General features: G+C 35.4%; 1 protein-coding gene across 1 annotated transcript in view; it reads right to left on the reverse strand.

The window, feature by feature from the left end:
• Positions 1-14,375, reverse strand: part of LOC102485237 (uncharacterized) — a 134,260-nt gene that overhangs the window by 425 nt on the left and 119,460 nt on the right. Inside the window, exons 40-48 of the mRNA XM_027775988.1 lie at positions 14,178-14,231; positions 13,001-13,105; positions 9,745-9,798; positions 9,000-9,104; positions 7,568-7,621; positions 6,809-6,913; positions 3,693-3,746; positions 2,305-2,409; positions 1,722-1,775 (exon numbers count right to left, since the gene is read on the reverse strand). Of these exons, the coding sequence (XP_027631789.1) occupies positions 1,722-1,775; positions 2,305-2,409; positions 3,693-3,746; positions 6,809-6,913; positions 7,568-7,621; positions 9,000-9,104; positions 9,745-9,798; positions 13,001-13,105; positions 14,178-14,231 (690 nt within the window). The remainder of the gene's footprint in view (positions 1-1,721; positions 1,776-2,304; positions 2,410-3,692; positions 3,747-6,808; positions 6,914-7,567; positions 7,622-8,999; positions 9,105-9,744; positions 9,799-13,000; positions 13,106-14,177; positions 14,232-14,375) is intronic.

Consider the following 14,375-nt stretch of genomic DNA (forward strand, 5'->3'; position numbering starts at 1 on the left):
ACACACACACACACACACACACACACACACTATATAATGATAAGATCAAGCTTATTAACACATCCATTATCTTGCTTATCTATCATTTTTTTATGGGGAGACATTTGAAATTTACTCTTAGTTATAAAACTGTCGATTTTACTAAAGAGACAGAGGCTTTATGCCTATAAAGAAAGTAAAATATGAATCTAGAATTAAGGTAATTTTCCTTGAGACTAGTTTTAGGGATTAGTTCATGCAATGCAAAGTTTAAAATTTCAATAGCACTGTATAAGTGCTAAGGGAATTCTATAATAGTTGTGGAGGAAAACATTCTTTATTTCTGGTCAATATGAGGTTGATATTCCTCTCTCTCTCTCTCCTCCCCTGTCTCTCTCTCTCTCTCTTTCTTCCTGGAGGTCATATATGCTCCCTAGTGAGAGACAAAGACAGAGAGAGAGAGAGAAAGAGGAAGAGTGAAAATTAGAGGGAGAGGGAGAAAGCACTCTCCACTGGGGAAAGGTCACACTGCAATCCCTTCTCCATTTCTCCATTCTGTCAGGATTTGGGGCAGGCAGCAAACACATCCAGTGTTTTTCAAGCCACTGAAGCATGAATTCAAATAACAGTTGATCATGTGGGATCTGACTTTCTTTAACCACCATGCTACGAGGCTGAGTTTGACGTCTGATGACTGAATTCCCAGTTTAGCTTTTTTCCACAGCTGATTAAATTTCCTGCATCGCTTCTAATCCTTTCTGTCACTTTTTGTTATGTAAATTTTGAATTGTATTTCTTTTATTGAAAATTTTAGAAAATCTTGAGAAAGTTGAGAACTTTATTCTATGCAAAAAATGGAAGATAATCTGTTAAAGTAAAGGGTGATCTTCAGTGGAAGCATACATTTACAAAAAGTTCATGGAAAGGTGGAATAAAAGTATGAGTTTTCATGTGATCCAATAATCCCACTCCTTGGTATTTACCCAAAGGACAGTAAATCACTCAGCTGAAAAGACATTGCTTGTTTACTGCATGTAACATTATATGCATCCATGTTTACTCCAGTATAATTCACAATAGCTAAGACATGGAATTAACCTAAGTGCCCGAAACTGATGACTGGATTAAAAAAAACAGTGGTACATATACACAATGGAATGCTACTCAGCCATAAAGAACAGTGAGCTTCTCTCATTTAATACAAAGTGAACAAATACAGAAGATTTAATACAAAGTGAAATCAGTCAGACTATGAAATACAAACATTGTATGTCCCCACTCAATATATATTGAATGCACTCTGTGGTAGAAACCGAAAGATTCAAAGAATAACAGTAGAAAGAACATGTGTAGATTCAGAGACTGTAAGGGAAGAGGATGAAGTGTGGGTGGTAGATGGGAAGAACTCAAGAAAAAGTGTTTCTTTGTTGAAAATGATATATATGGCAATATTCTTGATCTGATTATCATGCACTTCATGCATGCTTTGAAAAACCATATTTTATGCCATTAAAATGTACAATGAATAAATATAAATGAGAACCTATAAAATTAGAAAAAGAACTTATTTTAGTGCAAAAAATTCTGAAATCCATGTGTAATTTTTTCAATTATATATTTTCCATGAAATTTTGAAGACCCCTTGAATACAAGGCAGTACAGTATTTACTAATTTAATATCTTGAAAACAGTATAACTATGAGAATCCTATATTCATCTGCATTCTTATGCTTTCCACTCACCTTTTAGAGCTTTCACACCTTCTAGCAACCTGTTTTGAAAGATCTTGCCATTATCTGTAAAAAAAAAAAAAAAAAAAAAAAAAAAAAAAAAAAAAAAAAAGAAAGAACTCAAGGAAGGGGAAATGTGGATAATTACTAGAATACTCAGAAAAACTGACTTTTTAGAAATTATTTTAGAAATTTCTCTCATAATAAAATTTGGGAGAAAATTTGGGGAAATTTAGCACATCACCCACTCTATATCATGCATGCATTTTTTTCTCCCTAAATCTCAAATTTATTTACTTCTAAATTATCAACTCTTTTCCTTTTCCCACAAATCTTAGATTAACTTTAAAAAAAATTACCCTTAAATCATAATCATAAGGGGAATGGCTAATAGTCAAGTTGTATATATATATATATATATATATATATAGGGATGCACTTCAGGTATAAGTGGACATTCTAATTTTTGTTGTTGGTTTTTGTGATGGACTTTTTATTTTCTGATGCTTAGGAAATGGAGATAAGTCTTAGAGGTTCTCACAGACAGGGAAGTGTAAAAGCTCTGTTTAGTCACAGGGGTATTTGAAATGCTTACCATCGAATAGCAGATTTTTCACCAGTTCCAAAAATTCCTTCTCTTCAAGTTCTATTCCCATGTTTTTTAGAACAGTTTTAATGTCCTCGATATCAACCTGTCCTCCTTAATAAAAATATTAAAGTAAAGACCTACTTGGAATTTAAATACAGTCAAATGATTGCAAAAAAAACAAGAAAACTAATTTATCTATATAATATGTATATGGGCTGGGGAATGTAATGGCTACTGAGTCCTGAACAACTGTCAATACATAGAGATAACGTCATGCACAAAACAATTTGTTTTCATAATTTGTCAGTGGTCCCAAGAACGTGTCTGTAAGACCTCTAGATATAGACAACATGAATGACCAAGGGCCCCAAGTGCTGTTTGGAAATTCATCCCTGCATTTGCACCAAGGCCATGCTCTCCCCAGATTTCTCTTGGACAGTGACTGAGTGCAACAGAAATACAGAGAAATATGTTCCTTGGAGATACGGGATGCCTGACTTTGCCAGAGGATTCCTTGAAGGACTTGCCAGACCGCCCTTAAACCTTTCTAGATTACATGGCAGTTTAGGAGGCTTCCACTCAGCCTTCGCTCCCTTTCCCTTCAAGTGAGGTTAGACTTATAGTTTTGACAGCTTCCTGGCATCTCTCGGCTCCCTCTCTAGTTTCTGTTACACAAATTATTTCCCTTAATATTGTCTTTATATGTTTAATCCTGCTTTGGTAGCTGTTTCTTGAAGAATTCCACTAACATACTCATAGAGGCAACAAGAAATAGGTATTATATATCTCTCTTTTTAATTAGTAAATTGTAAATGGCTTATCTTAATAATTCTATCAACATGTGGAACCTAATTTCTTTTTTGGAGAGGTTTTTGCTACAGGGCATGTGTGCACTCGTCAGAAAGACAGAGACAGAAAGCGAGAAATCACCCCCCAGCGGGAATGGCCACGCTACAATTCCTTCTCCTCCATTCTCCTCTCAGGATCCTAGGCATGAATGCACACACACCGGCAGGAGTTTAAGCCACAAGGTCTGAGACTCAAAGCATGGTCGACTACATGGGAGTCCAGCGACATATCCATTATGCCAACTGCTGGTACCCCTAACATCTTTCTTTTAAGTAATTATGAGGGTCTTTTCAAAGATTCATTTGACCTCTTATTGTAAGATTTTTGGTGTCTTAAAATAAGAAAAATGAAGTTAATGAAGAACGAGAAAAATGAAGTTAATGAAAACCACATCAGAAAATACTACAACTTCTGGGCTATTCATTGGATATAAAAACATTTTAAAAATAGAAAGTAAAATAATAGAATTAGCATAGCACTTAATGCATGCAGAAAAAATACATTAGTGTAAAAAATTAGAATATTTGTATTAATTTATCACTCACCCGTAATATCTTTTACTCTATCCATCACCTTATTCAGATCAACTTTTCCATTAGCTGTGAAGAAAAGAGCCAGGTGAGATATGCTGTCAATGTCACGAGTTCAGGAAAACATGTATGAAGAGTATATATTGGAGGAAAATTCCAGAAAAATTCCATTGACAGAATTTTCCCCAAACAACTAAATATCCAGATTTCAAGGACTTAACTGATCTCTATATTTGAATTTAACATATTCTTTCCAGGTTTTTGGACTCATTGGTATCAGTCAGCTGTCTGTAACCCTTCAGGTATTGCCAAAGCACTCAGACAACAGCCACTAATGCAACATAGGCTGTTAAGTGAACACATTCTGGAGCATGAAATGCCTGAGGCAGTTAAAATATTAGAATACAACTGGAAGAAACTGAAGCGGATAGGAAGTCTTTCATACAGAAGAGAGGCTGAGGAATGTGGGAAAAAAATCCAGGCGCAATGTATGTGATGTACAAATATACAGGAGAGGCAGGGTGGGCTCAAATCATTGAGGAACTTGTAAGATATTTTAAGAAGTTTAGCTTTTACCCACTGGGTTATGTAGATGAAGTTACAAGTTCAGAAATTATATGGACCAACTAGCATTTGATTTCATTTTTCTTTAATTTGAATTTTATCACTACTTTTTAATCAACACATAATAATTGTACATAAACAATGTGTGATTTTTCAGCATAAGAATATAATGTGTAAAGATTAAATCATAGAAATTAGTATATCATCTTTTTTATTTGGTTTATCATTATTATTATTTTTTAATTTGCTACAGGGCACACATGCTCACCAGAGAGATGAGAGAGGGAAATAGAAAATGAGAAAGCAAGTCAAAAAAGCAAGTCAGGAAGTCAGACTGTGGTCAGCCATATGGAAGTCCAGTGTTCTAAACATCATGCCACCTCCAGCCCTATCTATCATCTACTTTTTAAAAATAATTGTTTATTAAATTTTATTTATTACTTTATTTGTCTTTTAATTTGCTATAGGGCACTTGTGCTCACCAGAGAGAGAGCGAAAGCAAGCTGCCAGGTCCAAGACTCAAACCACAGTTGGCCATATGGGAGTCCAGCACCTTAACAACCATACTTCCCGCTAGTCTCCCTATTCATCATCTTAACTACTTGTTATTACTTTGTGTTGGGAACATTCAAAATTCTTTTTTATGTTACTATGACATAAATAGTAAACTGTTGTTAACTATTGGGTTGTCAGAAAAATCATGACTTTTTCTTTTCTTAAAGAATCATTTTATTTAACTTTATTTATTTATCTTAATTTCACCAGAGAGGGACAGAGTGAGAAGGAGAGATAGAGGGAAAGTGAGAAAGTAAGCCACCAGGTCTGGGACTCAAACCACAGTCGGCCATGTGGGAGTCCAGCGCCCTTAACCACCACACCACCTGCAGCCTCCATGATGTGTTTTTCTATGCAAAAATTCTGTACTATATACAACTAGATATGTTCCTCTTAGCTGTCTGTAATTTTGTTTCCATTAATCAACATTTCTTTATCCCCTATTTCTCATGTCTTCCCCAGTCTCTAGTAGCCATCCTTCAACTCTCTACTTCTATAATGATGTCCTTTTCAATTTCCACATTTGAGTGAGAACATGCATTATTTCTCTTTCTCTGTCTGGCTTATTTCACTTAATATAATGTCCTTCAGGTTCATGTATTTAACTCAAATGATAGACTTGTATTCTTTTTAATGGCTGAATAGTATGACACACACACACACTACATATATATATATATATATACACACACATATATGTGTATATATGTATATATCTCTGTGTATATATGTATATATATACACACTACATTTTCCTTATCCATTCATTAGTTGATGGACATTAAAATTGCTTCCATACCTTGGCTAATGTGAACAGTACTGTAATAAACATTGAGATGCAGATATCTGTATGACATACAGATTTCCTTTTCTTTGCATATCTGCCTAGGAGCAGAACTGCTGAATTATATGGCAGTTCAATTTTAACTTTATGAACGATCTCTATACTACTTTCCATAGAAATTTATCAATTTCTTCTAGTTTGTCCAATTTATTGGCACATAATTGTTCACAGTAGTCACCTTTTATCTTTTGATTTCTGTAATGCCAGTGGTCATTTCTTCTCTTTTACATTTGATTTTACTTATTTGAGTATTTTTTTTTCTTAGTTTAGCTAAGACTCAATATTTTTTTAAAAAAATTGCTAGAGAGTACATGTGCTCACCAGAAAAAAGACAAAGAGATGGGGCAGGGGACATGAAAAAGCACCCCCACATGGAGAAGAGTAACACCACAATCTCTTTTCTTTTATCTCCCTTCTTTGGACACCCAAGAATTTTGGGTATCCCCAAATGCACCCAGTGTGCTTCTCAAGGCACCAAGTTGGGCACTTGAACTGCACAGTTGGTCATGTGGGATCCAGTTGCCTTAACCACCATGTCATGGGGTAGCACAGACTCAATAACATTTTTTTTTTTTTTTTGAGAGAGAGAGATTTTTGCTATAGGGCACATGCACTTGCTGGAAAGACAGAGAGACAGAGAGACAGAAAGCAAGACACAACACCACCACCCCCCACCCCAGGGGGGAATGGCTATTCTGCAATCCCTTCTCCTCCATTCTCCTCCTGGGATCTTGTACATGCATGCACATGCACCTAGTGTGAGTTTACACCATGAGGTCCAGGACTCAAACTTCAGTCAATTATGTGGGAGTCCAGCAACATAACCATTCTGTCATCTGCTGGTCCCCAAGATTCAATAAGTTTAATAGATTTCTTTAGTTGGTTTTCTAGGTTTCCTATATACACAACCGTATAATCTGAATTCCAAGGTAATATTTCTTTTTTTCAACATTATTTCATTTAATTTTCTCAGTTGAAGTAGCAAGCTTTAAGACAATGTTGAATGACCGAAGTTATATATGGCATATATGCCTTATTTCTAACGTTAGGGAACCCTAAGATTTTAAACAGTTATCTTGTCAGCAAGTAATCTAGCTTTAAAAATTCTCAGCTATAAGTCATGGGAAAATTGCCTCTAGGGACTGACAATGTTATCTATTATTCATACCATCAACAGGTAGGTTTTCTTTCAACTGTACAAGTTCTTTTTCAGTGAGCTTGATACCCATTTTTTCCAGGAGAGGGCTCAGCTTGTTGATGTAAACCTTTCCTCCTTAAGAAAGAGAAAAATAATATGATGGTGACTCAATAAAACATAAAAAACACATTATATGTCTTTAATGAGTATAACTATTACAACAAAAGATACAACAATAAAAATCAATTTGCATCTTTATATTATTATTGTCATTCCTTATAAAAAGACTATGATTTCCATTTGACTTTTCCAAGACTACATAGAAAGTTAATAGTAACAATGGAATTGAAACATGTTTTCTTAAAATCAACATAATAAAGATGTTCTTAAGAAGGTTATTTGGCTTAATGGCAACTGGACCTGGATCCTGCTCATTTAATACTTCTCATATTCCTAATGCACAGTATAAAGTATTAATTTTATTGCCTACACAACCAAATTAAATGTGTCTGTAGGAGAATACTTTTCTAAATATAGTAAAGTGAAACCAATCTTCCATTTTAATTTTGTTGTGTATATCTAGTTACCAATTATGTCTTTGAAAGCAAAATTTGGAAAATTTAAAGAATATCATACTATGAAGGTAAATAAATAATTTCTATGCAAAGCATAGCACATTAAAAGAAGAAAAATAAATAAAAATAGAAAAAAGGAGACAGTACTAAAATTCTTATCATGCAAAACCTAAAGATTTCAGACAAAAACTCCAGTGCATTATAATTTACTCACTTTTAAAAGACTTTAAACCCTGCAGGACCCGATTCTGATGCACCTTTCCATCATCTGTTAAGAAAAAGAGGAATGTGTGTGTGGGGGGAGGTTGGTTTATGTCCACAGGAAATTGGTAAAGGAATTTAAAAAAATAGAATTCAATTCTTATAGTAATAAAACACTAAAAATTTACCATAGAACATTTGGTTCTACTTTAAGTAGTAATAAAGTCACAAGATAGTTATTTATTTTTATTTTTTTAGTTTTTTGCCATAGTGTGTGTGTGCTCACTAAAAAGAAAGAAAGAAAAGAGAAAAAGTGAGAAATCACCACGTGGGGGATGGCCATGCTATAATCCCTCACCTTCATTCTACTGGGATTTTGGCAATGAAAGTATATGTACCTGGTGTGATTTCCAAGCCACCAAGTCTGGCCATGTAGGGGTCCAGCGCCTTAACCTTCACTTGCTAGCACCAGAAAGCTAAAATCTTTAAATGTATAAATGCTGTTTTTATTAGAATTCTATGATGTTGAAATAATAATAATAATAATTAAAAGGTGTTTCAACTATTTCTTGTGTTTACATGTGCATGTTGATGCCCTTTGCCGAGCATTTATTTATTTTTTTTATTTAAAAAAAAGAAAAAAAAACTTTCAAAAAGCTCTTAATTGTCTGGTGTTAAAGCAGCCACATCCTACATGGTCCATAGCAATTTGCATCCAGACTGGCAGCTTGAAAAACACATCATACACATGTGCATGCATCGCCAAAATCCTGAAGGGAAGGAGATGGGAGGAGAAGGGATTGTGGCAATCATGCTCCCTGCTTTCGCGTTTTCTCTCCTCTCTCATTTCTTGTTCTTTCTGTCTTCCTGGCAAGCACGCATGACATTGGGCAGATTTTTCTTTTTAAAGAAAAGAAAAGCTTCTAATTATTTCTTTGTTATATTTGTCACAAATGATTTTCCTAACTTGCTATTTGCTTTTTAAAAATGATTTTCCTATTTTTTAAGAAGACAAGCCATTTATTTTGTAGATCAGTTTGAGTGATAGGCTTTAAAAAGTAACCCATAGCTTAAATTTCCCAATAATTTTTAGGCATTAAATTCTTTTTTTTTTTTTGGAGAGGTTTTTGCTATAGGGCGTGTGCGCTCGCCAGACAGACAGAGAGAGACAGAGAGACAGAAAGCAGGATATCACCCCCCAGGGGGGATGGCCACGCCACAATCCCTTCTCCTCCATTCTCCTCTCGGGATCTTGGGCATGCACGCACACGCGCCCGTCGTGAGTTTTAAGCCACCGGGTCCGGGACGCGAACCGTGGTCAACTACATAGGAGTCCAGCAACATAGCCATTACACTAACTGCTGGTTCCTGAATTCTAAAGCTTTAGAATTTTCCTTTCAGATTTACAAAACTAGTGTTAGGTTCCAGCAATATTTTAAGCTTACCGCTAAGTGGCATTGTTTTCATCAGCTTTGCATAGTCTGTGTCAGCAAGTTCAATCCCCATATTTCTCAGTATTTTTTCCAGGTTATTGGTATCAATTTTTTCACCTTAAAAAGGAAATAGTGACATGTGTACATATTAAGGATGACTACAAATTTTAGGTTGAATAGTAAGGGCAGAATGAAATCCTCATCCATTACTGTCTTGGGGAAATCAGAACATAAGTTGTTCCTTTAATAACAATATACAAAGGTTCTTTACACATTCTAGAAAAAATAAATGCAGTTCTATTATAGTTTAATTGGCATAGGAGGTACATAAGTGGCTGACATACATTATCCCATAAGTGTTATATGATTTTCTTGGTATTGGAATTGGTAATGAAGCTAACTCAATCATTTTTTGTGTGTGTTGCTTCATTTTCTCAAAAATTTTTTTTTTGCTATGGGGTTTGTGTGCTAACTAGACACACACACAGATATGTATACACACATATTCACATATGTATGTATGTATATACACACACACACACACACACACACACACACACACGAGCACAGCTGAACATGTGGGATCCAGCCCCTTAACCTCCATGCCAAGCTGGTCTCATTTTGTCGAGCTTAAATTTGTATAATTCAAGACAAAATTTTCTACTGGATCTAAAGCCAGGATACTGGAAAAATGCCAGAGAAAAATAAAAATTATTTTAAAACCCTGGAAGCCTCAGTTTATTAATTTATCACTTACCTGTGTAAGCTTTCACTTCATCCATCATCTTTTTCATATCAACTTTACCATCAACTGCAAGAAAATATAAAATTTATACTCATATGTAACACTAAAGATGAGAAACTAAGCAAAAGAATTATCACTTGCTCTATAATTTTACACCATTTTTTCTTCTGTTAGTGTTAAACAAAGAAAACTTTTTAAATTTCACAAATACAGCTACATTATATTATTGGCATTGACTTTTCTTGCTTTAAGATATTAATACTTTCAGCTATAAAGAATGATACGTAAAGGAGGTGTCTTATATCTTAGATGCTTTTCAGCATTTAGACCTTGGAAGAATCTCTATTATTTAGCTAGGCTACTGAAACAAAATTTAAAAAGCAGTGTATATCATTTTTCTTTCTTTTCTTTTTTCTTTTTCTTTATCTCTTTCTTTATTTTAAGGTTTTTGCTATAGGGCATATGCACTTACCAGAGAGATAGAGAGAGACAGAGGGAGGGAAAGTGAGAAATCATCTTCCTGGGGGGGATGGCCATACCACAATCCATTCTCCATTCTCCTTTCAGGATTTTGGGCACACATGCCCAGTGTGACTTTCAAGTCAACAGGTCCAGGGCTTGAACTGCAGTCGGTCATTTGGGAATTCAGCTGCCTTAACCACCATGCCACCTGCTGGCCCCTATGCCATTTTTCAATAATTTTTAACTTCAGAAAATTTTCATTCATATAATCAGCCACATGTACTATCTATCCCTTGTTATAATAAGGAAATATTATATAATAGGGAAAAGACTTCATAGGCTCTTTGAATGACATGTGCAAAATTATAAATAAAGTCAGTCATACTTGTGGCTAACTACAGTCCTTGTATAAAATAAACATTCAATGATTTTTTAAATCTGTTTTTAAAGAGATATTATAAGAGATTTAATGTTTTAAAACATTACATAGACAGAATCAGCTCACTAAATTAGAATCTCAAGTATACTGTGTTTTCAGATAGAAGAAAGGAGCTAAAACATGTTTCCTCTTTTATTTATGAATGTTAACCTATTGTTTGCCTAATAGCAGAAGACAAAATTTTAAATACAAACTATATTGTTGAGAAGATATAACTAATTAGCATAATAGAAAGTCCATTATAATCTCAAATGGACATTTTAAGCTAAAAGGTTTCTTAATGGTTTCCCACATCCAGAATCACATTTCCATACACATTAACGCAATTTCAAGCAACAAAGAAAGAAATAAAACATACATTTTTGTGGACCAAAAATATTGGAAAGTAAAAGAATAATTTAACAAAATGTCTCCCAAAAAAGAGCTTATTTCTGGGGCCAGCAGATAGCGTAATGGCTACGTCACTGGACTCCCATGTAGTTGACTGCGGTTCAAGTCCTGGACCCAGTGGCTTAAACTCACACTGGATGCCTGTGCCTGCATGCACAAGATCCTAAGAGAAAAATGGAGGAGAAGGGATTATGGTGTGGTCATCCCCTCTGAGGGGTGATTTCTCGCTTTCTGTCTCTCTGTTTCTCTGTCTTTACGGTGAGCGCATGTACCTATAGCAAAAAAAACCTCTACCAAAAAAAAAAAAGAGCTTATTTCTGACAAATGGAGAAAAGGACATGGCAAAGATGCCACTGAGTGATATCTGAGTGAGAAAAACAAAATATGTCCAGTGGGAGTAGGTGGGCAGGAAATGTTCTTGGTGAGGTATTTCTTGATCTTACTGGAATCTTCTCAGGTTAACATATTCTAGTCTTGTTCTAGGAGGGAACTGTGTTATAGTCACACTTAAACTTTACTCAATATTCATTAAAAATTTGAGATTGTTTCTAGCTTATTAAGAGAGATTTGAGTCTAGTATCAGACCGTATTAAATGGAATCAGTTCATCTCATATGGGAATCCTTATAACTTTCTAAAGAGGGAAAGTATGTCAGACATGCTGGTCAGAACTATTGATGGTCTTGTTCTGTGACAAGGGTCGATGAGGGAACCTCAACGGTGACACACTCTCTCTTTTCACATTTCTTTCTATTTTAACTTGGATGGAGGAAACATGATCTCTGCAAATTTGAAGCAATTTCAGGGAAAATTTTAAATCATTATTTCTATTAGGTGTTCTGTTTCTTTCATTTACTTTGATCTTACTCATTTTAACTCTCTTGCATACCATTGCCACAGGTCCCATCCTCTGCACCAATTCCCCACTTGTTTTCTTTTTCCTTGCCTTTTTGTTAGCCTTTTAGTAGGCCTGGTGACATTCTCTGCAATGTGTAGAATTCACACAGTAAGAAATCACTAATGTAAAATTAATGTAAATGCCAAGGGAAAGATTCATTCTTACTTTAGTATTGTGTTCTTCTTGAGGTTTTTCTAAAGGCTTAAGTCAAGTGAGCATTTGAAGATGTTTGTATACATAATCCCAAAAGCCTGTGATTTCAGAGGGTTTTAATTATAATAATAGTAGGAACCAGCAGTTGGCATAATGGCTATGTTGCTGGACTCCCATGTAGTTGACCATGGTTCAAGTCCTGGACCCAGTGGCTTAAACTCACGCTGGGTGCGGGTACGTGTGTGCCTAAGATCCCAAGAGGAGCATAGAGGAGAAGGGATTGTAATGTGGACATCCCCCCCGGGTGATGATTTCTCACTTTCTGTCTCTCTGTCTCTGTCTTTCTGGCGAGTACACATCCCCTACAGCAAAAACCTCTCCCCCCCAAAAAAAATAGTAATGATGATAACAACAATAATAGTAATGATAGCAATAATAAGCAACTTTACTGAATATTTACTACATACCAGATACTGGTTTAATTAATTAATTATTTTCTTAGTTTTGCTATAGGACATTTGTACTAGCTGGAGAGAGAGAGGAAAAGTGAGAAATCCCCCCCTGTGGGGGATATCCATGCCACAGTCTCTTCATTCTTTCAGGATTTGACACATGCATGCATGTATGCCTGGTGTATTTTTCAAGCCACTGAGTCTAGGACTGAAACCACAGTTGCCCATGTGGGATCCAGCTGCCTTAACCTCCACACCACCCGGTAGCCCCATTATTGGCCTAATTTAATCCTCACAAAAGTAGGTACTATTAATGTATCCTTTTAATACATGAAGAAACTAAAGCATAGAAGCATTAAAATGATACAACCGTTAAGCAGAGGACCAGAATTCAAACTCAGGCAGTCTAGCTCCAGAATCTGTGCTTTTAACCACTATGCTGTGTTCTGACTCTGAATGGCATTTTAGATCTTACCATCAACTGGAAGGCTCTGTATCAGATCCTTAAGTTCCTTTTCTGCGAGGTTCATCCTCATGTTTCCAAGAACAGTGTCCAGTTTACTGGCATCAACCTTCCCTTCTTAAAAAAAAAAAAAAAAAAGACAAGAGTAAGTACAAAATATACTAATTCTAAAATGTAACAACATTTCTTTTGCTCAATTAATAGGGTGGATGTCATTGTTGACTGAACTGTCACACTGGCTGACTTTGCTGTTGACTGAATTTCTTGAACAAAAGCAAATCTTTTCTCCTTTTTGATGACATAGATTTAGATTTAGATGATTTCAAGTCCCACCAAAATTTGGGAAATTCGAAAGGAATATGGGACTTTTTTCCCCCTCTAAAATTAGACATATAAAATTAAATGGTATTATTTTACATGAGGTACCTAAAATAGGCTATTCATACAAAGTAGAATAGGGGTTACCAGAGGCTAGAAGGGAGGAAGAATGGGGATTATTCCTCAATTGGCAGAATTTCTGCTTGGGATGATGGAACGGTTCTGGAAATGTGTACTAGTAGTAGTGATCTGCACATTATAAGTCTACTTAATTTTACTGAACTGTACACTTTAATATGGTTAAACAGCAAATCTATATTTTACCACAATAAAAAAGTAACCACAAGAGTACGCTATAAAATAATATTTTTTTAAGAGAGATTTTTGTTATAGGGCACATGTGCTCACTGAAGAGACCGAGAGAGACAGAAAGTGAGATATCACCCCCCACCCCTGGGGGAATGACCGCTCCACAATCCCTTCTCCTCCATTCTCCTCTCAGGGTTTTGGGCACACTTGCACATGTGCCTGGCATGAATTTTAAGCTGCTGTGTCTGGGACTCAAACTACGGTCAGCTACATGGGAATCCAGCGATGTAACCATTACACTAGCTGCTGTCCCCTCTATAGAAGAATCTTACAGATAACATAAAAATATGAGGTAATTTCATAAAGGTTGTGGAGAAATGGAATTAAAGTACCAGTTTATAATCCATATATAGATTTTTCATCATATGCATTTCATTAACTTTTAGAGGATCCTTCATATATGTCAGGAAGCAGGGTTCATATTTAAATCTCTAGGAAATAAATTAAATACAAATCAAAAGAACTTCAAATTCATCTTTTTAAAATTATGATTCTCTCTTACTTTTAAGAGTCTTTATACCTTCCAGTAATCTGTTCTGATAGAGTTTTCCATCAGCTGTAAGAAAACAAATTGGAGTCAAAGAGAAATCAGTCACTAAGGTGATATAAAAATCATTTCCGGGAGCTACCAGGTGGCATGGTGGTTAAGGCACAGGATGTGGTTCAGATCCCCAACTTGGTGCCTTGCTTTCTCTCTTTC

This window comes from Tupaia chinensis, unplaced genomic scaffold (genome assembly GCF_000334495.1).
Source record: "Tupaia chinensis unplaced genomic scaffold, TupChi_1.0 Scaffold000624_1, whole genome shotgun sequence".
NCBI classification, from domain to species: domain Eukaryota; kingdom Metazoa; phylum Chordata; class Mammalia; order Scandentia; family Tupaiidae; genus Tupaia; species Tupaia belangeri.